The sequence below is a fragment of the Tachyglossus aculeatus genome, chromosome Y4 (genome assembly GCF_015852505.1).
Source record: "Tachyglossus aculeatus isolate mTacAcu1 chromosome Y4, mTacAcu1.pri, whole genome shotgun sequence".
Taxonomy (NCBI): Eukaryota; Metazoa; Chordata; class Mammalia; order Monotremata; family Tachyglossidae; genus Tachyglossus; species Tachyglossus aculeatus.
This window is the reverse complement of record NC_052096.1, coordinates 2,456,891-2,481,567: the sequence shown is the minus strand read 5'-3', so window position 1 is coordinate 2,481,567 and position 24,677 is coordinate 2,456,891. Positions and strand designations below refer to the sequence as shown.

At 55.1% G+C, this 24,677-nt stretch overlaps 2 protein-coding genes across 4 annotated transcripts; one reads left to right on the top strand and one right to left on the bottom strand.

Annotated features, from left to right (window-relative positions):
• Positions 1 to 1,622: 1,622 nt before the first annotated feature.
• Positions 1,623 to 7,198, bottom strand: CXCL16 (C-X-C motif chemokine ligand 16). Its single transcript, XM_038768663.1, has 5 exons — positions 7,115 to 7,198; positions 5,913 to 6,048; positions 5,540 to 5,622; positions 4,307 to 4,714; positions 1,623 to 2,023 (listed from the first exon to the last, which is right to left on the bottom strand). Exons 1-5 carry the CDS (start codon positions 7,164 to 7,166, stop codon positions 1,887 to 1,889), a joined length of 816 nt encoding a protein of 271 aa, XP_038624591.1. The 5' UTR covers positions 7,167 to 7,198; the 3' UTR covers positions 1,623 to 1,886.
• Positions 7,199 to 11,016: 3,818 nt separating this feature from the next.
• On the top strand, positions 11,017 to 21,659 carry ZMYND15 (zinc finger MYND-type containing 15). Of its 3 annotated transcripts, none has more exons than XM_038768749.1 (13): positions 11,445 to 12,015; positions 12,981 to 13,230; positions 13,788 to 13,943; positions 14,739 to 14,899; positions 15,809 to 15,982; positions 16,188 to 16,268; positions 16,388 to 16,504; positions 16,657 to 16,745; positions 17,591 to 17,689; positions 18,221 to 18,350; positions 18,469 to 18,527; positions 18,957 to 19,117; positions 21,386 to 21,659. In XM_038768749.1, exons 1-13 carry the CDS (start codon positions 11,445 to 11,447, stop codon positions 21,555 to 21,557), a joined length of 2,220 nt encoding a protein of 739 aa, XP_038624677.1. In that variant the 3' UTR covers positions 21,558 to 21,659. The 3 variants fall into 3 exon arrangements, with proteins under 3 accessions (XP_038624679.1, XP_038624677.1, XP_038624678.1); XM_038768750.1 differs by having other exon boundaries at positions 15,830 to 15,982; positions 21,386 to 21,557; XM_038768751.1 differs by lacking the exon at positions 16,388 to 16,504 and having other exon boundaries at positions 11,017 to 12,015; positions 15,830 to 15,982.
• The last annotated feature ends 3,018 nt before the right edge of the window (positions 21,660 to 24,677 follow it).

Below are 24,677 nucleotides of genomic sequence, written 5' to 3'. Positions count from 1 at the left end.
ATAGGGACTGTGTCCAACCTGATGACCCTGTATCTACCCCAGTGCTTAAAAAAGTGTTTGAAACATAGTAAGCAGTTAACAAATAACAGTAGTAATAATGAGAGGCAGAATGGCATGGTGGATAGAGAACGGGCTTAGGAGCCAGAAGGAGCTGGGTTCTAATACTGGCTCCACCACTTGTCTGCTGTGTGACCTGGAGCAAGTGACTTAACTTCTCTGTGCCTCAGCTCCCTCATCTGTAAAATGGGGATTAAGACTTGTGAGCCCCATGTGGGACACGGACTACGTCCAACCTGATTAGCTTGTATCTATCCAGTGCTTAATACAGTGCATGGCATGTAGTAAGCACTTAACAAATATAATAAAAAAAATAATAGACTGTAAGCTAGTTACGGGCAGGGATCGTGTATGCCAATTCTTTGTACTCTCCCAAGCCTACAGTGTGGTGCTTTGCATATAGTAAACACTCAATAAATACCACTGATTGATTGATTCATAATAATGAAGACCACGAGCTGAGGGAAAGTGGGCAGGGAGGACCAATCGGGATGAGGGAACCAGGTCCAGACGAGCCACGGGCCCAGAGGATGTGGCCCCGGCCGATGTCTGCCCAAAGCCAGCACTAGGTGGACTGGTCCCATAGTGTGCTTTTAGCCCAGGCTTCCTGGGTGGGCATGGAGATTCAGCCAAATGCCCGCTTGGAGGCAAGGGCATGGCTGAGGAGAACTCCCAGGGTGCCTTCCACTCCTGCCCCTTCCACCCCCAGGCCCCAGCAACCCTTCCCTCACCCCCCACCCCCCGATCTCAAGCAACCCAAGTTGGGCTTTTCCCACACAGTGAAACCTAAAGCAATCCAGAGCATTCCAGGTCCCCAGACAGTCCTCGGTGGAGGGCGGGGGAGACTGGAGATGGGGAGCAGACCACTGGTCAGGAATGTGGGGGTGGATGGGTGTGTGTGTCCCTCCTGAAGGAGGGATTGGGGTAAAGAGTAGGGGACCACTGGAGTCTCCAGAAGAGATTTCCATTGATCTGGTGGCAATGGGAGGTGGGATGGGCAGGGGGCCGGGGGGGTGCCTGGGGCCGGCTTTTGGGGCCAGGACTCTATGTCCGTCCAGAGGGAGCACAGTAGAGGAAGTCACAGGGAAGGGGGACAATGGGCCAGCTGTGGGGCCGGTTCAGACCCCGTCCAGTCTGGTGACATGGGGAGGGAAGAGTGGGTGGAGGCTGAGAGACCCCATGGCGGGGATGTGGGGCTGTTCTTGGACCCACCTTCAGGGACATGTCCAGTCTGGGAACAGAGACCCAGACCCCTGGAACGGCCCCATCCCAGCATCCTCAGGTGGCCGGAAGATATCTGGTCCTCCCCACCTGGACAGAGGCCGAGATCTGGTGCGGGGTGGGAGGGGGCCTGCGGTCGCAGATGGGGTGGGGTGGTGCGTGGAGCTACAAGAGGCCTAGGGTAGGATGGCTCAGTGGAGCTGACGCACACGGTCCCCAGGGCTAAGAGGTAGGACTCCAACCGGGCCTTCCAGTAGTCCTCTCCAAGAAATGGGATCTTGGGGGTGGGGGGGGGCCCAAGGCGCCATCACAATTCTCCCAGTCTCAGGCCTGCGGGAGACAACGTGCAGAGACATCGTGGGGCCTTTAATGGAGGCGGGGGGCTGTGAGGAGACACCGAGCGAAGGCAGGCGGGCGGCCGTCAGTCTGTGCTGGCAGCCTCAGGGAGCAGGCAGCAGCAGAGGGGGGCTCAGGAAGCGGCTCCCCCGACCCTGGCCAGATGGAGAGTGCCACGAGTGGACGTGGGGGGCAGATTCTGGACACACCAAACACTCAAAGTTAATAAAAATAGCTTTTTTTCGGGGAGGGAAAGCGGAGGCAGGTGCCGCTCAGACGGGCACTGGCGCGGGTGGGTTTCCAGAGGCCGGGGCAGGCCAGGCCCGGGGCCCGGGGCCAGCCCGGGGGTGCCCATCCCAGGGCGGGTCCAGGGCGTGGGCCTGGCAGGGATGGTACGGAAGATGATACGCTGAAGGGAGAAGAGAGAGAAGGGTGAGAGGGAGCCCCGGCGGGAAACGGGGCGACTGTACCAACTCTATTCTAGTGGACTCTCCCAAGTGCTTAGTCCAGTGCTCTGCACACAGTAAACGCTCAATAAACTCCATTGATTGATTGGCCATCGGAGGGGAAAAGGATACCTGGGTCCTTGAGAGGAAGGGAAACACTAACAACTATGGCATGTGTTAATTATAGATATTGTAATTTATTTATATTCATGTCTGTCTCCACCTCTAGACTGTAAGCTCATTTTGGCTAGGGAACTCTGTTGTATCGGACTCTCCCAAGCGCTTAGGACAGTGCTGTGCACACAGTAAGCCTTCAATAAATACCATTGTTGATGATAATCATAAGTGCTTACTCTATGCCACTGTACTAAGTACTGAGGTAGAAACAAGATAATCAGGTCACAGTCCCTGTCTTCTCTCTCTCCCTTTTTTTAAAAAATGTATTTATTAAATGCTTACTCTGGGCCAGGCACTTTACTAAGCACTGGGGTAGATATAAGATAATCAGGTGGGACACAGTCCCTGTCTCACTGCACACAGTAAGCCTTCAATAAATACCATTGTTGATGATAATCATAAGTGCTTACTCTATGCCACTGTACTAAGTACTGAGGTAGAACCAAGATAATCAGGTCACAGTCCCTGTCTTCTCTCTTCCCCTTTTTTAAAAAAATGTATTTATTAAATGCTTACTCTGCGCCAGGCACTTTACTAAGCACTGGGGTAGATATAAGATAATCAGGTGGGACACAGTCCCTGTCTCACTTGGGATTCACCGTTTTAATCCCCATTTTACAGATGAGAGAACTGAGGCACAGAGAAATGAAGTGACTTGCCCAAGGTCACACAGCAGACAAGTGGCGGAGCTGGGCTGGGAACCCACATCCTCTGACTCCTAAACCCGTGCTGTTTCCACTAAATCATGCAGTTTTCCCTCATGGGACTCCCAATCTAAGAGGAAGGGAGAGCTGATATTGGATGAAAAAACTGAGGCACAGAGAATAATAAAAATAATTGTGATTTTGTTAAGCACGTAGTATGTGCTAAACATTGGAGTAGATATGATATAATCGGGTCCCACATTGGACACTCATTCAAAGTAGGAGGGAGAACAGGTATTGCATCCCATTTTGTATTGCATCCCATTTTGCAGATGAGGGAACAGAAGCAGAGAGAAGTGCCCCTCCACCTCTGCATCAGACAAAAACTCCTCACCATCAGCTGTAAAACAGTCAATCCCCTCGCCCCCTCCTACCTCACCTCGCTGCTCTCCTACTCCGACCCAGCCCACACACTTCGCTCCTCTAACGCTCGTCTATCTCGCCACTGACCTCCCGTGTCCCTACCCCTGGCCTGGGACCTCCTCCCCCCTTCACAACCAACAGACCACAGCTCTCCCCCGGCCTCCAAAGCCTCAGAAAGCCCATCTCTTAGAAAGCCTTAGAAATCCCGGCTCTGCCAATTGTCAGCTGTGTGACTTTGGGTAAGTCACTTAACTTCTCTGTGCCTCAGTGACCTCATCTGTAAAATGGGGATTAAGACCGTGAGCCCCACGTGGGACAACCTGATCACTTTGTAACCTCTCCAGCGCTCAGAACAGTGCTTTGCAAATAGTAAGCACTTAATAAGTGCCATTATGATGATGATTATTATTATTATCTTTTAGACTGTGAGCCCACTGTTGGGTAGGGACTGTCTCTATACGTTGCCAACTTGTACTTCCCAAGTGCTTAGTACAGTGCTCTGCACACAGTAAGCGCTCAATAAATACGATTGATGATGATGATGATGATTATCTCCTCCATGAGGCCTTCCCTAAGTCCCCCTTTCCTCTCCTCCCACTCCCTTCTGCGTTGCCCTGACTTGTTCCCTTTACTCATCCCTGCTCCCAGCCCCGCAGCATTTATATCCATATCGGTAATTTATATTAATGTCTGCCTCCCCCTCTGGACTGTAAACTCATTGTGGGCAAGGAATGTATCTGTTAGATTCTAGTATCCTCTGCCAAGTGCGTAGTACAGTGCTCTGCACACAGTAAGTGCTCAATAAATACAATTGACCGACTCAGACTAAAATATGGATTCAATGCCCGTCATCCCGCCTAGTTAGACTGTGAACCCTAATGGGCCGGAGACTGGGTAATTAACATATCTACCCCAGCACTTAGAACAGCGCTTGGCACAAGGTAAGCACTTACTGCCATATGATAATGTTTTCATTATCAATAGTAATTGTAATAATAATACCTCTTGGCCTCTGAGGGTAGAGCATCTCATTGCGGGGGGCCCCCCGCCTGCGGCAGACCACGTAGGCCAGAACTGCGGTGAGCACGAAGACGACGCCCAGCAAGCCCAGGACCGGCACAACGGCCCGGCCCAGCCCCCGTGCCTCAGCTTCCTTATGCCCGGCGGGGTCCGGCCCGTCCCCCCGGGCCTGGCTGGCGGTGTTGAACGCGACCGTCTCCTCGGGCAACCAGGTGCTGCCCGGCGGGGCGGGAGGCGGGGAGGAGGGCCGGACGGTGGTGGAGAGCAGGGTGGTCGGAGCGGCGGTCGTCCGGCCGCCTACCGGGGCCTGGGTCTGGGCCGGGGCCGGGCCCGCCTGGCTCTTCAGCCGCTGCTCCTCCTGCGCGGGCTCCGTCCTCCGGGATCCGCAGGCTACAGGGAGGAGAGAGGAGCGAGGTCAGGGAGAGGGGTCCAGGAAGCGAGACAAGATAACCGAGGAAGAGGAGGAAGTAGGGTGAGCAGGGGCAGATGAGGGGGAAGAGAGAGAGGATAGGTGGGGTGAGAGGTGGTGAGATAGAGGTGAGAAACCTCAAGAGAGACAGTCAGTAGTTTTTATTGTGTCTATGGTGTGCAACACACTGTACAAGACACTTGGGAGAACACATTAGAAAGACGATCCCTGCCCTCAAGGAGTTTATAGTCTGGCTAGGGGAGACTGACAGACACTAAAATACTTTACAGTATTACTGTACCAGCCTCCTTGCTGACCTCCCAGCCTCCCGTCTCTCCCCATTCCAGTCCATACTTCACGCTGCTGCCCGGATCATTTTTTTACAGAAACGTTCAGGCCACATCTCCCCACTCCTCAAGACCCTTTGGCGGTTGTCCATCCATTCATTCATTCATTCATTCAATCGTATTTATTGAGCGCTTACTGTGTGCAGAGCCCTGTTCTAAGTGCTTGGGAAGTACAAAACTCCTCACCATCGGCTTTAAAGCAGTCCATCACCTCCCCTCTCTCCTCTCCTACTCCAACCCAGCCCACATTCTTCGCTCCCTCTAATACCAACCTTCTCACTGACTTCCATCTAGTCTACCTCGCCACCAACCTCTTGCCCACATCCTGCCTCTGGCCTGGAACGGCCACCCTCCTTATTTTGGACTGACCACCACTCTCCCCACCTTCAAAGCCCATCCGGGGAAGTTGAGGAAAGGGGGGCAAGTTGGACCCGGGACCCCTACCAAGACGGTTCTTACCTCCCTGGTCAAAGCAACTCATCAGTTCCTTGACCCAGGCAGCTTGGGCATTTCCGCACAAAGTCCTCCTGGGCAGGTGGAACCTGGTACGCATGGGATCGGTTCGCCTCCACCTCCTCCTCCCCCTACCCCCCATCCTCCCTTCCCACCCCGATCTCTTATATTAGAAGTTCCTGGCTCCCTTCCTCATTCCTGGTGCTTGACATCACGGGCCTGTGGGAGAGCGTTGCAGGCCGGTCCCGGTGGGGAGGAAGAGGATGGGGTGGGGGGAGGGTCCCAGGGGGTGGAAGTTGGGATTTGCCCAGAACGGGGGAGGGGAAGGGGGGGGTCCCCAGTTTGGTCCCCTAAGGGGTGTGGGGGGAGGGTGTGTTACCGGACGTAGGAGTGATGGCAGAGCTGGTAGTGTCGTAGGTGCGAAGTTAAGACCTCCAGGTACCTGGGCTCCGGGGGCGTCGACACCCGGACGTTGCAGGTACACGCCCCGACGAGGCTGCTCTCGTTGCCGTTGGCTGGAAGGGGGGCGGGCAGGCTCAGCATCGACCCCGGCCCCTCTCCTGGCCAGCCTCCGGCCCGCTCCCGAGGCTCGGGCTCCTGCCCGCTCGCCCGTCCTGGGCTCCGCCCCCAACTCCCGGGATGCCGCATCCCGGCCCCACAGCTCCGGGGACTCTGGCTCCCCCCGCTTCGGGGATTCCCCTCCTAGCTCCCGGGACCCCGCCCCTCCTCCTCCCAGCTCCCGGGACCCCGTCCCCCTTCTTCCCATCTCCCGGGACCCCTCTCCCCCTCCTCCCAGCTTCCGGGACCCGCTCCTCCCAGCTCCCTGGATCCCGCCCCCCACCCAATTCGGGGACCCCTCACCCCCCAGCTCCTGGGACCCCGGCCCCCCTCCTCCCAGCTCCCGGGACCCCGTCCCCCTTCTTCCCATCTCCCGGGACCCCTCTCCCCCTCCTCTCAGCTCCCGGGACCCCCTCCTCCCAGCTCCCTGGATCCCGCCCCCCACCCAATTCCGGGACCCCTCACCCCCCCAGCTCCTGGGACCCCGGCCCCCCTCCTCCCAGCTCCCGGGACCCCGTCCCCCTTCTTCCCATCTCCCGGGACCCCTCTCCCCCCTCCTCTCAGCTCCCGGGCCCCCCGCCTCCCAGCTCCCTGGATCCCGCCCCCCACCCAATTCGGGGACCCCTCACCCCCCAGCTCCTGGGACCCCGGCCCCCTCCTCTCAGCTCCCGGGACACCGCCCCGCTTCTTCCCATCTCCCGGGACCCCTCTCCCCCTCCTCCCAGCTCCCGGGACCCCTCACCCCCCAGCTCCCGGGACCCCCTCCTCTCAGCTCCCTGGATCCCGCCCCCCACCCAATTCGGGGACCCCTCACCTCCCAGCTCCTGGGACCCCGGCCCCCCTCCTCCCAGCTCCCGGGACCCCGTCCCCCTTCCTCCCATCTCCCGGGACCCCTCTCCCCCTCCTCCCATCTCCCGGGCCCCCCTCCTCCCAGCTCCCGGGATCCCGCTCCCCCCAGATCCCCAGAGCCTTGTGTCCCCCAGCCCCGGGACCCTCCCCGCCAGGTCCCGGGACCCCTCTCACCCAACGGCAGGAGGAGGAGGAGGAGCAGAGGGAGCCCCCGGAGGCCCCACATCGCGGGCCGCCGCCGAGCGGTCCCCGGAAAGCTCTGCTTTCACTTCCCCGCCCGGGAGGGCGGAAAGCCCGGGGAGGCGGGCCCTCCGATCCCGGTTCCGGGCTGGCGGCGGGGGGCGGGAGGAGCCGGGGCTGACCCTCCTCCCCCGGACACTCGTGAGCCCCGGGCATGCACGTGCCTTCTCCCGCTCCCCTCGGTTCCGATTCCAGTCCAAGGCCCCCTCCCCAACCCCGCGGAAAACCGGGGGCCCGACCGGGGGCCAACTAGGGCAGAGACCCCCGGGGGTGGATCTCGCCGGAGAGAGCGAGTCAGAGACCATCAAGGAGATAATAATATAATAATAATGATGGCATTTGTTAAGCGCTTACCGTGTGCGAAGCACTGTTCTAAGCACTGTGGGGGGGATACACCGTCATAAGAGAAGCAGCGTGGCTCAGTGGAAAGAGCATGGGCTTTGGAGTCAGAGGTCATGGGTTCAAATCCCAGCTCCGCCAATTAGCTGTGTGACTTTGGGCAAGTCACTTCACTTCTCTGGGCCTCAGTTACCTCATCTGTAAAATGGGGATTAAGACTGTGAGCCCCCCCGTGGGACAACCTGATCACCTTGTAACCTCCCCAGCGCTTAGAACAGTGTTTTGCACATAGTAAGCGCTTACCCACTGTTGGGTAGGGACTGTCTCTATATGTTGCCAATTTGTACTTCCCAAGCGCTTAGTACAGTGCTCTGCACACAGTAAGCGCTCAATAAATACGATTGATGATGATGATGATTATTATTATCAGGCTGCCCCCGGTGGGGCTCACAGTCTTCATCCCCATTTGACAGATGAGGTCACGGAGGCCCAGAGAAGGTAAGTGACTCGCCCAAAGTCCCACAGCGACAAGTGTCGGAGCCGGGATTAGAACCCATGACCTCTGACCCCAAAGCCCGGGCTCTTTCCACTGAGCCACGCTGTTTCTCAGCGTGAGATGATCGGTGACACCGAGGGGCAGAGAGCGGGGGGCGGGGGGGGGGGGACCGCAGTCCGGCCGGGGGGCCTTTACCATGCGGAGCTGGTCGCGGGGGCGGGGAGGGCTGTGTCCCGAGGGACAAGACACAGAGAGAGAGAGAGAGAGAGAGAGAGAGAGAGAGAACCGTAGCCCCAACGGTGTACCGCCACCGCAGACACTCTCACTTCCCCTGCCACCGTCTGGCGCCCGAGGAGGGCCCCAGGGGGGTGGGGAGGAGGAGGAGGATCGGGAAAGTCCGAGGGTTGAGCAGTCCCGGCGACCGGACTGCGGGGAATAATAATAAAAATGATGGCATTTGTTAAGCGCTTACTATGTGCAAAGCACCATTCTAAGCTCTAGGTGGGATACAAAGTCATCAGGTTGTCCCCCGTGGGGTTCACAGTCTTCATCCCCATTTGACAGATGAGGGAACTGAGGCCCACAGAAGTGAAGTGACTTACCCATAGACACAAAGATGACAAGTGGCGGAGCTGGGGTTAGAACCCACGACCTCTGACTCCCAAGGCCGGGCTCTTTCCTCTGAGCCACGCTGCTTCGGGGAAGTAAAGTGAGTTGCCCAAGGTCACAAAGTGGGGATGCAATCAATCAATCAATCGTATTTATTGAGCGCTTACTGTGTGCAGAGCACTGTACTAAGCGCTTGGATTAGAACCCGTGTCCTTGTGACTAGGAGGCCCATGCTGTCCCCAATGGGTCGCTGGTTTCCCCCAGCCCCGACCCCGGCGGCGGCGAACCCACTTTAGACACGCTAAATTTGAGGTGACGGTGGGACATTCAAGTAGAGATGTCTTGAAGACAGGAGGAAATGCGAAACGGCAAAAGAGGCAAAGATCTCAGGCCTGGAGATGTCGAATTGGGAATCATCCGGATAGATGGGGTAGTTGAAGCCACAGGAGCGACTGAGTTCTCCAAGGGAGTGGGTGTAGATGGAGAACAGAAGGGGATCTGGAACTGAACTGTTAAGGGATGGGAGGCAGAGGAGGAGCCCGTGAAAGAAACTGAGAAGGGGCGGCCAGAGAGGTAGGAGGAGAGGACAGTTTCAGTGTCAGCGAAGGTGAGGCTGGATAATGTTTCCAGGAGAAGGGAGTGGTCCACAATGTCGAAGGCAGCTGAGAGGTAAAGGAGGATTTGGATGGAGTAGAGGCCGTTGGATTTGGCAACGAGATCATTGATAACCTTAGAGAGGGCAATTATCGTGGAGTGTAGGGGACGGAAACCAGATTGTAGGGAGTCAAAGAGAGAACTGGAGAGGAATTTGAAACAGCGGGTGTAGACGACTCGTTCAAGGAGTTTGGAGAGGAATGGTAGGAGGGAGATGGGGCGATAACTGGAGGGAGTCCTGGGGCCTAGAGGGTTTGTTTTTTTAGGATAGGGGAGACGGGCATGTTTGAAAGCACTGGGAAGAAGCCGTTGGAGAGCGAACAGTTGAAGGTGTCTGTTAGGGAGAGAAGAGGGGAGGGAGAAATGTTTTGATAAGGTGCGAAGAGATGGGGTAGGATGTGCAGGTGAAGGGGGTGAATTTTGAGAGGAGGCAGGAGATCTCTCAAAATGGAGAAAGATGGGAGAGTTGAAGAAGGGGCGTGGTGGGAGAGGAGGGAGGGGCAGGGGATATTTTAGGGAGATCCCGTCTGATAGTTTCAGTTTTCTCAATAAATTAGGCGGCCAGGACAATAGGGGCAAGGGATGGCCGAGGCGCGGCAGGACAGGGGGCCTGAGGAGAGAGTTAAATGTCTGGAACAAAGGGCCATGGGCATGGGGGGCAATAAGGAGGAGAAATCATTTGAGGGGCAGAGAGGGCAGAGGGGTGGGTGGCGCAGAGGGAGGAGGTTGGGCGGGGCGGAGCGAAGAGGGTGGGAGGGCTCAGGGAGGAGGGGCGGGTGGGGGGGAGGAGAGGAGGGCGGAACAGAGCGAGGAGGGGTGGGCGAGGCATTCATTCATTCATTCAATCGTATTTATTGAGCGCTTACTATGTGCACAGCACTGTACTAAACGCTTGGGAAGTACAAGTCGGCAACGTATAGAGACGGTCCCTACCCAACAACGGGCTCACAGTCTAGAAGGGGGAGACAGAGCTAACAAAACAAAACGTATTAACAAAATAAAATAAATAGAATAAATATGTACAAATAAAATAAATAAATAGAGTAATAAATGCGTACAAACATATATACGGGTGCTGTGGGGAGGCGAAGGAGGAGGGAAGGAGGAAGGCGAGGGGAGGGGGAGGAGGGGGAGAGGAAGAAGGGGGCTCAGTCTGGGGCTCACACTTGTCAGCTGTGTGACTTTGGGCAAGTCACTTAACTTCTCTGTGCCTCAGTGACCTCATCTGTAAAATGGGGATTGAGACTGTGAGCCCCAGGTGGGACAACCTGATCACCTTGAAACCTCCCCAGCGCTTAGAACAGTGCTTTACACATAATAAGCGCTTAATTCATTCATTCAATCGTATTTATTGAGCGCTTACTGTGTGCAGAGCACTGTACTAAGCGCTTGGGAAGTACAAGTTGGCAACGTGTAGAGACAGTCCCTACCCAACAACGGGTTTAATAAATGCCTTCATTATTATTATTATTATTATTATTATTATGGGAGATCAGAAAGGAGGATGGGGCGGGGCAGGGGAGGAGGATGGGCGGGACGGGGGGCGATGAGAGGTGGGCGTTTCTTGACGGAGTGGGCAGGGTGTCCCCCCCCGAGGGGCGGGGCCCGGGGGAGGGGGCTCCCGGGGCTCCTCGCGGGTCGGTGCGCGCGTGGAACCCCCCGCCTATTTACCTTCGAATCGGGCAGCGTTAGCTGCAGGTACCGGGGCGGCCGGGGGCGATACCCGCTCCTTTCCCCCGGAGCATCCCTGTCTCCAGGCCGGTCCGTTTCTCCCCCGGGGTCCCTCCCGGCCGACCCCCAGAATTTGACCCCTGTCTCAACAGCAAAAAAAACCCAATCCTCGCCTGGATGCCTTGACTCCACGGACCAAGCCAGACTCGGCCTTCAACCCTTGTCCAGCCTAACCCTAATCATAAACTCACCTCCAGCTCCCTAATTCTCTCCCCCAACCACCTCCCGTCCTCTAATCCGCCAGCCTAAACTAACCAAGCCCTCCCCCCATCCCTGCTCCCCCACTCCCCCGGCCTCCCTTCCTTCCCCCACCCCCTTTTCCTTCCCTGAACCTCCTACCCAAACCCATCCTCTCCCAATTTCCCAGCCCCTTCCCCGTAATTTCTCACCTCCCTCATCCCTCGACGCCTAGCCCCTCCACGACCCCACGAAGCGATGGAATTTATCTCCGGTTACCGGGAGGAAATCCTGGACCTGGCCGACCTCCTCTCCGGCTGGTTCCGCAAATTCTCCTCGGAGCGAGGGTCCGGGACGGTGCGGGGGGCCGAAGCCCGTCGTCGTCTGCTCGAGGCTCAGGTTCGCCGGTTGCCCCCGGACCCGGTCCTCTGGGTGTTGCACCTCCTGCACAACCGGACCCTGGGGTTCAGTGTCTGCCGGGCGGAGAGGGGGCCCAGCCCCGGCCGCCTCTTTGGGGAGGACCCCCCGCTCCGTCTCCGAGACCTGGAGAAATACATTGGCTTCGTCAGCCTGGAGGAGGAGGAGGCCGAGGAGGACGAGGAGGACGAGGAGGACGAGGAGGAAGAGGAGGAGGCCGGGGCAGGGCCAGGCAAGAAATCCAGGGAAGGAGCTGGGATGCTGGAAGGGGCCGCAGAGCTGGAGGAGAAGGAGGACGGCGAGGAGGAAGGCGAGGAGGATGAAGAGGCGACCACCGAAGAGCAAGAGGCCAGAGCGGAGGATGGACGGTGGGAGGAGGCCAAGGCTGCCAGGAGAAGGCGGCCGGGCAGAGGTGAGAGACCCTCTGGGTATTGCGAGGTTGATGATGACGATGATGGCATTTGTTAAACACTTACTTTGTGCCAAGCACTGTTCTAAGCGCTGGGGAGGCACAGAGGGGAGGATCTGACTCATCAAGCCATCCACGAGCCCGCGGGGGACAGGGATTCTCTCTATCTGTTGCTGAATTGTACTTTCCAAACGCTTAGGGCAGTGCTCTGCACACAGTAAGCGCTCCATAAATACAACTGAATGAATGGATGAATGAATCCGTCAATCACTGGTATTGGTTGAGCGCTCGCAGAGCTCTGTGCTAAGCTCTTGGGAGAGTACAATGCAACGGAGTTAGCAGACGCTTTCCCTGCCCTTAACAAGCTCTGGAGCTCTGATTACCACGTAGCAGAGGATCTGTATTCCTGGCTCCACCAGTTGTCTGCTGTGTGACCTGGGGCCCCAGTTCCCTCATCCGTGAAAGGTGGATTAAGATTGTGAGCCCCATGTGGGACAGGGACTGTGCCCAATTTAATGAATTTGTAGCTGCCCCGGCGCTTAGTATGTAGAAAGCGCTGAACAAATACCATTTTTAAAAAAGTATCTACCCCAGTGTTTAAAATACTGCTTGATACACAGTAAGAGCTTAATAAATACCGTAATAATCGTGATTCCGTCCCCCCTTCATCCGCATCCTCTGACTCCACCCCCAGGACTGTCCCATCCCCATCCATAACTCCGCTCCTCATCCCTTCCTGCCCTTCGTAGTCCCCCCTCTCTGCACCTACTCCCAGATTCTGGCTCCACTTGCCTCCCCTTTGGCCCTAAGCCCTTTCAATCAATCAATCATATTTATTGAGCACTTGCTTGTGTGCACAGCACCGTTCTAACTGCTTGGGGGAGTACAGTGTAACAGAGTTGGTCGACGTGCTCCCTGCCCACAGTGATCTCCAAACCCCTCAATCCTGACCTCTCTCCACACCACAGACCCTGCCCCGCTCCGCCTCTCCTGCCTCCTCCTCGTCACAGATGAGCACGGCACCATCCTGGGCATCGACCTGCTGATTGGCAGGCGCCAGGGGAGCGGGGCCCGAGGGGTTGAGGCCGGTGAGGGGGGAACCGAGAGCCTGGCCCCCCGTGCCTATGGACTCCTGTGCCACAGCATGATCTGTCCCATGGGGGCTGGGGAGCCCCGGAGACCCCGGCAGCTCACTGTTGGCGATGCCCACCTCCACAGGTAGGATGGGGGCAAGGAGAGGGAACTGGAGGGCCCCGAGGGAATTGGGGCAGGGGCTGTACGAAGGGAGCCGGGTCCTGGAGGAGGGTTGAGGGAAGTGGAAGTAGCCCGCATGTCCTCCATCCTCAAATCTGATAGGGGATGACTCTTCCCCTCTTCAAAGCCTTATTGAAGGCCCATTTCCTCCAAGAGGCCTTCCCTGACAAAGCCCTCCCTTCTCCCACTCCCTTTTGCTTCACCCTGACCTCCCTTTATTCATCCTTCATCCCAGCCCCACAGCACTTATGTCCACAGTCATTTATTTGATTTCTATTCATATCTGTCTCCCACCTCTAGACTGTCAGCTCATTGTGGGCAGGGACCGTGTCCGTCCATTTATTGTTAAATTGTCCTCTCCCAAGCGCTTACTGCAGTGCTCTGCACACAGTAAGTGCTCAATAAATACGACTGAATGAACGAGTGAATGAAAGTAGGGGCAAGGCACGGTGCAGAGTGGGCACTGAGATTTTGGAGTCAGGGTGCGAGGTCCCAGACTAAATGAACCCTTCTCCCATCAGGGATCTGGGGGCCCTCCTGCCACGGATCGGGGTGAAGCTGGCCAAGGCTCCCATGAGGACCTGGGGGCCCCGACCTAGCTTCACCTTCGCCTCCCTGCGGGCCCGGGTTTGTCACGTCTGTCATAGGCACAGCTTTGAGGTGAAGCTGACCCCCTGGTGAGCCCAAGGGGGTGGAGGGGCCGGGGGGGTGGACAGTGGGAGGGGAGGGATGGAGGTTAATTAGCACTGCCCAGTTTGATTAGCTCCCAGAGCTGTCTCTCTGGTTCCGGGGGTGGAGGGAGGGTCTTGGAGAGGGGCAAGAAAGGGGAGAGAGAGACACAGAGAAGAGAGGGACAGGAGAGAGAGAGATACAGAGAGACAGAGAGACAGGAGAGAGAGAGACAGAGACAGAGACAGAGACACAGAGAGAGAGCGCGCTGCCGGGTAAGAACTAGGCAGTCGGGGAAACCGGCATCGGAGAATCAGGCGGGAATCAAATGGCGGGAGATGTGGGCATGGACAGAGGCTGACGGAGAGTATGAGCCGCGAGGCAGGGGAGTGGGACCGTAGTAGACCCTCTCCACCCTGACCTCTAGACTTTAAGCTCGTCGTGGGCAGGGAAAGTAATCATAATAATAGTGATAATAATAGTGGTATTGTTAAGCGTTTACTCTATGCCAGGCACCGTACTAAACACTGGGATAGATATAATCAATCAATAAATACGGATTGAATGAATTCAAGGTAATTGGGTCGGGCCCAGTCCCTGTCCCACCATCTTAATCCCCATTTTCCAGATGAGGGAACTGAGGCACAGTGTCTGCTATATTTTGTCCTTCCTCATCCAAGCGTTTAGTCCAGTACTCTACACCCAGTAAGCTTTCAGTGGGTATGACTGAGTGGACAAGCGAGCGAGCGAGCGAGCGAGCGACTGCCCGGCTTTCTTTCCACACGCTTGGGCGCATATGCCAGTCCTCATTGCGGAGCCGTGCTGTACTGTGGCGAGAGTTGCATCCAGGCGGATTGGCACCGCAGCCCCGAAGATGTGAGTCACCAGTTCTGGTGCCCGAGGTTGGCGCAGTTCATGGGGCGGGCGGCGGAGCTGGCATCCCTGCCCTTCACCTACACTGCCGGTAAAGGGGCTGGGGGAGGCCGGGGGTCCTGGGTCCCTTGGGAGGGGTGGCGACGGGCTTTATATGAATGTAATAGTAATAATCATTATTATTACTTGCTTGTATCCATCCCAGTGCTTAGTACAGTGCCTGGCACATAGTAAGTGCTTAAAAAATTACCATAATTATTAATTATCTTATCTTGTATCTATTATCCTGTATTATCTTGTATCTACCCCAGTGCTTAGAACAGTACCTGGCACGTAGAGAAGCAGCATGGGACAGTGGAAAGAGCACGGGCTTTGAAGTCAGTGGTTATGGGTTCAAATCTCAGCTCCGCCAATTGTCATCTGTGTGACTTTGGTTGTCACAACTTCTCTGTGCCTCAGTTACCTCATCTGTAAAATGGGGATTAAGACTATGAGCCCCCCGTGGGACAACCTGATCACCTTGTAACCTCCCCAGCGCTTAAAACTGTGCTTTGCACATAATAAGCGCTTAATAAATGCCATCATCATCATCACTTAACAAATTCCATTATTGTTGTTGTTATTAATTATTAGCATATTAATAATAATAATAACCCCATTTTACAAATGAGGGAACTGAGGCCCAGAGAAGTGACTTGCCCAAGGTCACACAGCAGACAAGGGGCAGAGTCGGGATTAGAACCCATGACCTTCTGATGCTTAGGCCAGTGCTGTATCCTCTAGACCACGCTGCTTCTAATGTCTGCCTCGCCCGCTACACTGTAAGCTCGCTGAGGGTGGGGAACCTGACTGTTTATTGTTGTATTGTACTCTCCGAAGCGGTTAGTACAGTGCTCTGCACACACTAAGCACTCAGTAATTACGATTGATTGAATGAATGAATGATTAAATGAATGACTGAATGGGAGGAGGGAGAAGAGGCCACATGATACCCTGAAAGTCCTTCCTGTCCTCACCACAGAGACCACCAGGGAGACGTTTAACAAGGAGGCGTTCCTGATTAACCGGGGCCTGACCCGGGGCTACTGGACCCAACTGAGCATGCTCCTCCCCGCCCCAGGAGCCCCTGGTCTCCCCCATGGGGATGGGCCCCATCCTGGCCCCCTCCTCAATGGTGAGTGTGTAATCCATTCATTCAGTCAGTCAGTTTTATTTATTGAGCGCTTACTGTGTACAGAGCACTACTAAGTGCTTGGGAGTGTACAATACAATTTTCACTAGGCCACGCTGCTTTTCACCCTAGCCCTTAGTACAGTGCCTGGCACAGAGTAAGTGCTTAACAAATATTATGATTACTATCTGTTTATTCATTCCCTCAGGGGACCCGTACCAGCTGCTTCAGGGAGACGGGTGCTGTCTGATGCCCCCCATGCCCACGGAGGCTCCCCGGGAGCTCTTCGGTGAGGCTGGCAAACAGGGCGGTGGAGTCCCCCAGGGGAGTGTGGCCGGGGGCCGGGAAGCTAGGAACAGGCCCCCGGATCCCTTAGGGTCCCTAAGGGTCCCGCTTGTCCCCGCTCAGACTCCTGGCAAGAATACTACGCCTGGAGGGGCTTGGACCTGGATTCTCCCCTGGCCGCCCTGCTCACCTTCCCCCTCACCGCGTACCACATCATCACCCGGCTGGTCCCCCAGTTCTGTGAGCCGGGGATGGGGGTGACTGCAGGAGTTGAGGGGCGGGGTGGGGAGGGTGGCCTAGGGGAGGGGCGGGGGGTGAGACAGGTGGACAGGGGATTTTGATTGGATTCTCTTTCCTGTTCCCACCCCGCCCCACCCCACTGACTCCCTCAGTCCCCAAGCTGAACATCCAGAACAAACGGTCGTTGAAGATCCACGTGGTGGAAGCGGGAAAGGAATTCGACCTGATCATGGTGTTCTGGGTGAGATGAGCCCACCAGGGGTGAAGCTGGGGGGCGTGGGAGGTTGGGAAGGGAGGGACAGGAGGGGTAAGAGCTGGGGTTCGTGGGGGAGGGTCAGAAGGTGCATAGAAGGGGCCTGGAAAAACAGACGCAGGAGAGAAGCAGCATGGCCTAGCTTAGGCCTGGGAATCAGAAGGACATGAGTTCCTTCCCCGGCTCTGCCACTTTTGGTTCACAGCAAAAGTGAAGTGAAGAAGTCACTTCACTTCTCTGGGTTTCCGTTACCTGAACTGTAAAATGGGGATAAGAGTGTGAGCCCCATGTAGGACAGGGATTGTGTCCAACCTGATTCATTTATATCTACTTGAGTGCTTAGAACGGTGCTTGGCACATAGTAAGCACTTCACAAGAACGAAAATTATTATTATTAGTGGAAAGAGCCCAGGCCTTGGAGTCAGAGGACCTGGATTCTAATATCAGATCTGTCACTTATCTGCTGTGTGACCTTGGGCAAGTCACTTCGATTCTCTTTATCTCAGTTACCTCATCTGTAAAATGGGGATTAAGGCTGTGAGCCCCACATGGGACATGGACTGAATCCAACCTGGTTAGCGTCTCTCTACCCCAGCACTTAGAACGGGGCCTGGTGCATAGTTAGAGCTTAACAAATGCCAATACAAAAAAATGGGTGAGAGGCCCAGAAGGGATGACAGAAATAGGGAGACAGTTGAGTCTAGGTTGGAGGAACAGGAAGCGAGAAGCCAGCCGAGGTCAGAGCCTGATGGGGCAGGGTGAAAGGATGGGATGACAGGAAGTGGGTAACTGGGGCCCTGTCCTTCTTTCCTTCTGTCCTTCTTCCTTCCCAGGAGCTGTCTGTCTTGTTGCCCCACGTGGCCTTGGAACTGTGGTTTGTGGGGGATACACTGCCGACCAAGTTGGACCATCAGCACTTCACCCTGCAGAGGGTAAGGGGTGGGCCAGGCTGAGCTGGGCTGGGTGGGGTGGGCCGGGCTGGACAACTCAGCCGCTCTGGCCTTGGCCCTGGCCCTGGCCCCGCCTCTGGCCCCAGTCTTGACCCTGAACTTGGCCTCAGCCCTGCCCTTAGCTCTGGCCCCAGTCCTGATTCTGTCCCTGGCCCTGGCTCTGGCCTCTGTCCTGACCCTAACCTTGATCCCAGTCCTGACCCTGGTTCTGGCCCTGCCCCTGCCCCTGAATCTGGCCCCAGTCCTGTCCCTGCCACTGATTCTGACACTGACCCCGACTCTGGCCCCAATTCCGACCCTGACCCTGGCCCTGGTTCTGGCCCTGGCCCTGACTCTGGTTCAGGATCCAGTCCTGCCACTGGCCCCAGTGCTGCCCCTGCCCTAATTCCAGCCCTCACCCCTCACCCCTGAGGCCTCCCGTTTCTCCCCGGAGACGCCCTCGCTAGGGCTCCATGCAGCCCTGCCTCTGTTCCCTCCTTCCACCCCCCCACCCCACCCCTCATCCTCTCCCAGGACGGTCCTGGGGTCTCCGTGTGCCTGGGGCCAGGGCCCAAGGAGAAGGGGAGCCGGAGAGACCTTCAGATCAAGGTGTCCGCCCGCCCCTACCACCTGCTGCAGGGCCCCAAGCCCGACCTGGTCATTGGTGAGTCTGGGAGGCAGAACGCCTGGGTCCACGAGGGAAGGGGAGGGGCCGGACTGAGGCCAGGATGCCTCAGACTGTCACTTCTTGCTTTCTCTCCCCTCTTTCCCCTCCCTGCCAGGGTTCAATGCTGGTTTTGGCCTCAAGGACACCTGGCTGAGCAGCTTGCCAAGGTTACAGGTGGGCGGTGGATGGTGGGCCCAGCTAGATGGGCCCGGCCAGGTGGTCCCAGGGCCTGCTCCATGGGCCCATCTGGGTCTGGGCCTCTCCCTCTCCACCTCAGGCTAGGGAGCCCCTCCTTGCAAGCTTCCCAGTGTCTCCCTCCCTTTGTTTCCACCCCTACTGCTCTGCAGCCCAGAGCAGTAGGGGCCTTGGGGAAGGAAGGGGGTGTGGACAGGTTGCCCAGCCCCTGGGCCACTGTCCTCCCTCTTTTCTCCTCTCTCCTCCTCCCTCCCCTCTTTCCCTCCCTCTTCCATCCTTCCTCTTTCCACCTCCCTCCTTCCTTTTCCCCCTCCTTTTTTCCTCCTTCCTCCTCCCCCTTCCCTCTTTCTCCCTTGTTCCTCATCCCTCCTCCCTCATTCCTGATCCCTCGACCCTCCCTCGCCACAGTCGCTGCGGGTCCCGGCCTTCTTCACGGAGAGCAGCGAATACAGCTGTGCCATGGACGAGCAGACCATGGCCGGGGCCTCAGGCGGAGGGACCAGCGTCCCCTGCCTCAACCCTTTCCGGTCGCCCTTCCGCCTGCGGGCTGCCGACAACTGCATGCCCTGGTGAGGGTCACCCCATTCCCCCTCTCCTATCTCCCCCGAAACCCCTCCTTTTCCCATCAGGATCTTGGGACCCAGGCCTCCCCCAGACCCCTATCTCCTTGTGACCCCTCTTCTGCCCAGGAACTCCCCAAGAGCCCCTGAGTAATTCCCTGCATGCCCTCACTTGTCCCGTCCCCTCCCCCGAGTGCCCCAAGACCCCCAACTCTCTCCCCCCAATCCTCCCAGCACCTTCACTTCTCCAAAGAATCCTTTACCCCAGGATCCTACTCTGACCCCTGAGCCTACGACCCCACAACCCCCTCTCCAAGGTGCCCCCTTTCCCTTGACCCCAGGGAACCCCTGGGTATCTCCCCTTCCCCATTTGACTACCAAGGACCTTGGTTTTGATTTTGTTAATGGTATTTGTTAAATAATAATAATGGCATTTATTAAGCGCTTACTATGTGCAAAGCACTGTTCTAAGCGCTGGATACCTATTATGTGTCAAGCACTGTGGTAGATACAAGCTCATCAGGTGAGCCATAGTCCCTGTCCCACAAAGGGCTCATAGTCTAAGTAGGAGAGAGATGAGGGACTGAACCCCCATTTTACAGATAAGCTAAATGGCTTACCCAAGGTCAGGTGACTTCTCAGTGCCTCAGTTTCCTCAACTATAAAATGGAGATGAAATATCTGTTCTCTCTCCAGTTTAGACTGGGAGCCCCATGTGGGACAGGGACCATGTCCAATCTGATTAACTTATATTTATCCCAGTGCTTAGAACTGCGTTTAACTCAGGGTAAGCCCTTAATAAATACCAGAAACCACTCCCAACTTATTAGCACTGCCCCTTTCAGACTCATCCTGATTCACCCCATCCCTTTATAATCCTTCTGAGCCTCTTATCATTAGCCCTCTTATCATTAGCTGTTTATTTAGCATCCATTACCCTTAACCCCTCTCTGGGTCAGAGTCCCCTAGTCAATCAGTCAATAGTATTTATTGAGCATTTGTGGCGTGCAGAGCACTGTCCTAAGCGCTCCGAGAAGGAGCATGTTCTAGTGAATAGAGCACGGGCCTGTGAGCCAGAAGGACCTGGGTTCTAATCCCGCTCCTCCACTTCACTTCTAAGGGCCTCAGTTCCTTCATCTGTAAAATGGGGATTAAGATTGTGAGCCCCACGTGGGACATGAACTGTGTCCAACCTGATTGTCTTGTATCTACATCAGTGCTTAGAACAGTGCCTGACACATTGTAAGCGCTTAACAAATACCATTAAAAAAAAAGAGAGCGAGAGTATAATGCAGTAGAGTTGGCAGACATGATCCCTGCCCAGAGGGAGCTCATAGTTCAGTGACAATATTTGGGCATTTTCCTAGTGACCAGTCCCATTAGACTGTCAGCCCCTTGAGGGCAGGGATCATGTCTGCCAACCCTATTATACTGGACCCTTCTCACCGGAGCGTTTAGGACAGTGCTCTGCCCACAGTAAGCACTTAATAAATACAATTGATTGATCGATTGAAGCAGTATTGCCTAGTATTCTGAGAGTCAGAAGGATCTGAGTTCTAATTCTGACTCCACTATTTGTCTGCATTGTGATCTTGGGCAAGTCACTGCACTTCTCTGTGCCTCAGTTACCTCCTCTGGAAAATGGGGATTAAGATTGTGAACCCCATGTGGGACAGGGACTGTGTCTAACCTGAATAAGTGGGATCTACCCCAGTGCTTAGAACAATGCTCAACCCACAGTAAGCGCTTAACAAATACCGCAGTTATTATTATTACCATTATTGTTATGTGGGGCAGGGACTGTGCCCAACCCGATTATCTTGTATCTACCCCAGTGCTTAGTACAGTGGCTGGCACCTAGTAAGTGCTTAACAAATACCATTATTATTATTAAAAATAGAAGCAGCATGGTGTAGTAGTTAGAGCATGGGCCTGGAAGGTCATGGGTTCTAATCCCAGCTCCTCCACGTGTCTGCTGTGTGACCTTGGGCAAGTCACTTCACTCTCTGTGCCTCAGTTATCTCATCTGTAAAATGGAGATTGAGCCTGTGAGCCCAACGGGGACTGTCCAATCCGACTTGCTTGTATCCACCCCAGCGCTTAGTACGGTGTCTGGCACATAGCACTTAACAAATACCATAATTATTCATTATAATTATTATAATAAAAATTGAGGGTTACTGCCTACAGAATATTCAGCGAGCCCCTCTCCCTCAGGCCTCTGCCTCCCCAATAGTCCCTCCCACAGAACTGTCCATCCCCACTGACTTCCCATAGGTACAGCAATGCCTTCATCTTCCACCTGGTTTACAAGCCACCCCCAGCGGGCAGTGCCCGGCCCGGCCCAGCCCCGGCCCCGGCCCCGGCCCCGGCCGCTCCACCGGCCCCCGACCGCCGACGTCGCATGGACAAGAAGGCCAGCCGCGGCCCGGGCCGGAGAAGGAAGTGAGAGGTGGACGGGGCCGGCCCCCGCCACGCAGGGCAGGGGGGCGGCGGAGACCAGACGGGTCTGGGGATGAGCCGGGACCATCCGGATGGAGAATAAAGGAAGTTGTTGGGAACTTGTCGCCTGTGGGGCCACCTTTGACTGGAACAAAACGATTCGAAAGCACCAGCTTGGCTCACGGCCGACACCTCCCCCAGACCCCCACTTCCCCATGCCCCAGCCCCCAGCCTGCAGCTCTCTCTGGGACTGACGACAGGCCTAGCAGCAGAGTGAGTTGGGGGAACTGTTTCACCCAGTGGCTCTCCAAAGTCACCAGTGACCTCCTTGTTGCCCAATCCGACGGCCTCTACTCTGTCCTGATCCCCCTCGACCTCTCAGCTGCACCCCCTTCTCCTGGAAATATTATCCAACCTCAGCTTCACTGTCACTGTTCCCTCCTGGTTCTCCTCCTAGCTCTCTGGCCGCTGATTTTCCGTCTCTTTCGGGGGCTGCTCCTCTGCCTCTCACCCCCCCCCCCCAACTGTAGGATCCCCTTCTATTTTCCAACTACACCCACTCCCTTGGAGAACTCATTCGCTCCCACAGCTTCAACTACTATCTCTACTTGGATGATTCCCATATCTACCTTTCCAGCCCGAACTCAAATCTCTGCAGTCTCACATCTCCTCCGGCCATCAGGACATCTCTGTGTGGATGTCCCGCCGACACCTCAAGTGAATTGAAAAGAAGAATGCCTCATCTCCCCACCCAAACCCTGCCCTCTCACTGATTTTCTCAACACTGTAGACAACACCACCACCTTCCCTGTCTCACAAGCCCATAACCTTGGCGTTATCCTTGACTCATCTCTCTCATTCAACCCACATATTTGGTCTGTCACCAGATCCTGTTGGTTCTTCATAATATCTCTAGAATCCATCCCTTCCTCAGCCAACAGACTGCTGTCATGCTGATCCAAGCACTTATCCAATCCCACCTTGACTACTGCATCAGCCTCCTAGCTGACTTCCCTGCCTTCTGTCTCTCCCCTCTTCATTCCATTCTTCATTCTGCCACCCGGATCATTCTTCTACAAAAACATTCAGTCCACATCTCCCCTCTCTTCAAAAACCCCCAATGTTTGCCCATCCACCTCCAAATTAAATAGAAACTCCAGAGTATTGGCTTTAAGGCACTCGATCAGCTCTCCCCTTCCTACTTAACTTTGCTAATCAATCAATCAGTCATATTTATTGAGTGCTTACTGTGTGCAGAGCACTGTAGTATGTGCTTGGGAGAGTACAAGCACTTGAAAGAGTTGGGAGACACATTCCCTGCCCACAACGAGTTAATAATCTATATGGGGAGGTAACCATTGATATACATAAATAATAATAATAACAATGATGGCATTTATTAAGCACTTACTATGTACCAAGCACTGTTCTAAGCGCTGGGGAGGTTACAAGGTGATCAGCTTGTCCCATGGGGGGGCTCACAGTCTTCATCTCCATTTTACAGATGAGGGAACTGAGGTACGGAGAAGTGAAGTGACTTGCCTAGAGTCACACAGCTGACAAGTGGCGGAGTCGGGATTTGAACCCATGACCTCTGACTCCAAAGGGATGCTGTGGGGCTGAAGGTGGGGTGAATAAAGGCTGCAAATCCAAGTGCGAGAGCCACGCAGAAGGGAGTGGTAGAAAAGGAAATGAGGGCCTAGTTGGGGAAGGCCTCTTGGAGGAGATGAACCTTCAATACGGCTTTGAGGGTGGGAAGGGTGATAATCTAGAGATACTTCCCTGCCTAAAAGGAGCTTACAGTGTAGACGGGGAGACGGACATGAATATAAATAAGTAAATTATGGATTTGGACTTAAGTGTTATGGGGCTGAGGCAGGAAAACCCCACAGTCAGCTGTGCTTTTGCTGGGGCCCCAAGGAGATGGATTAGCCCAGGAGAAGGGGGCTGAGTCTGTTTCCGTGCTGCTCAAATCATGGATTGGGATCGATCGATCAATCGTATTTATTGAGCGCTTCCTGTATGCATAGCACTGTACTGAGTACTTGGGAGAGGACAGTACAATAATACAGCAGACATATTCCCTGCCCAAAATGATCTTAGAGTCTAATAATAACCATAATTGAGTATTCATTATGCACTTACTATATGCCAAGCACTGTAATAAACTCTGAGGTAGATGCAATACAAGCAGATTGGGCACAGTTTTAAGATGGAGGGAGAAAGGGGATTTTATCTCCCTTTCACAGATGAGGGACCTGAGGCACAGTCGGGTGAAATGACTCGCCCACGGTCACACAGCAGGCAAGTGGTGGAGCCGGGATGAGAACCCAGGTCCCCTAACGATGATAATGATAATACTACTAATAATAGTGCTTGTTAAAAGTTTACTATGTGCCAAGCACTGTTCTAAACACTGGGGTAGGTAGAAGCTGAAGAAACCGAGGCCCAGAGAAGTTAAATGACGTCCCCAGCGTGCTCCAGTGAAAAGAGCCCGGGCGTGGGAGTCAGAAGGTCGTGGGTTCTAATCTCGTCTCTGCCATATGTCTGCTGGGTGACCTTGGGCAAGTCACTTCACTTCTCTGGGCCTCAGGTCCTCGTCTGTAAAATGGGGATTGAAACTGTGACCCCCCTGTGGGACAGGGACTGCGTCCAACCCGATCATCTCGCAACTACTCCAGCGCTTTAAACGGTACTCAATCAATCAATCAGTCATATTTATTGAGCGCTTACTGTGTGCAGAGCACTGTACTGAGCGCTTGGGAAGTACAAGTTGGCAACATATAGAGACAGTCCCTACCCAACAGTGGGCTCACAGTCTAAAAACTCGGCACATAGCAAGCGTGTAACAAAGACTGCAGTAATTATTATTACCTTTAAGGTCACACAGCAGATCAGTGGCAATCAATCAGTGGTATTTACCGAGCGCTTACTGTATGTGAAGCACTAGACTCCACATCATGGGTTTGTTAAGCGTCGACGATGTGCTGAGCAAGCGCTTAGTACAGTGCTCTGCACACAGTAAGCGCTCAATAAATATGATTGAGTGAAGTTAATCAGGTTGGACACGGTCCCTGTCCAACTTGGGGCTCACACTCATTTGGGTCTCACACTCATTCCCCATTTT

Bases quoted from the DNA above. Each gene is read 5' to 3' on its own strand.
- ZMYND15 (XM_038768749.1), top strand. From the start codon at position 11,445: ATGGAATTTATCTCCGGTTACCGGGAGGAAATCCTGGACCTGGCCGAC. The intron at 13,944-14,738 runs GTGAGCCCAAGG...CGCATATGCCAG, and splicing joins GAGGTGAAGCTGACCCCCTG to TCCTCATTGCGGAGCCGTGC. The intron at 16,269-16,387 runs GTGAGGCTGGCA...GTCCCCGCTCAG, and splicing joins GGCTCCCCGGGAGCTCTTCG to ACTCCTGGCAAGAATACTAC.
- CXCL16 (XM_038768663.1), bottom strand. From the start codon at position 7,166: ATGTGGGGCCTCCGGGGGCTCCCTCTGCTCCTCCTCCTCCTCCTGCCG. The intron at 6,049-7,114 runs GTGAGAGGGGTC...CCCCCCTTCCAG, and splicing joins CCTCCTCCTCCTGCCGTTGG to CCAACGGCAACGAGAGCAGC. The intron at 4,715-5,539 runs GTAAGAACCGTC...TCCTCCCTGTAG, and splicing joins GAGTTGCTTTGACCAGGGAG to CCTGCGGATCCCGGAGGACG.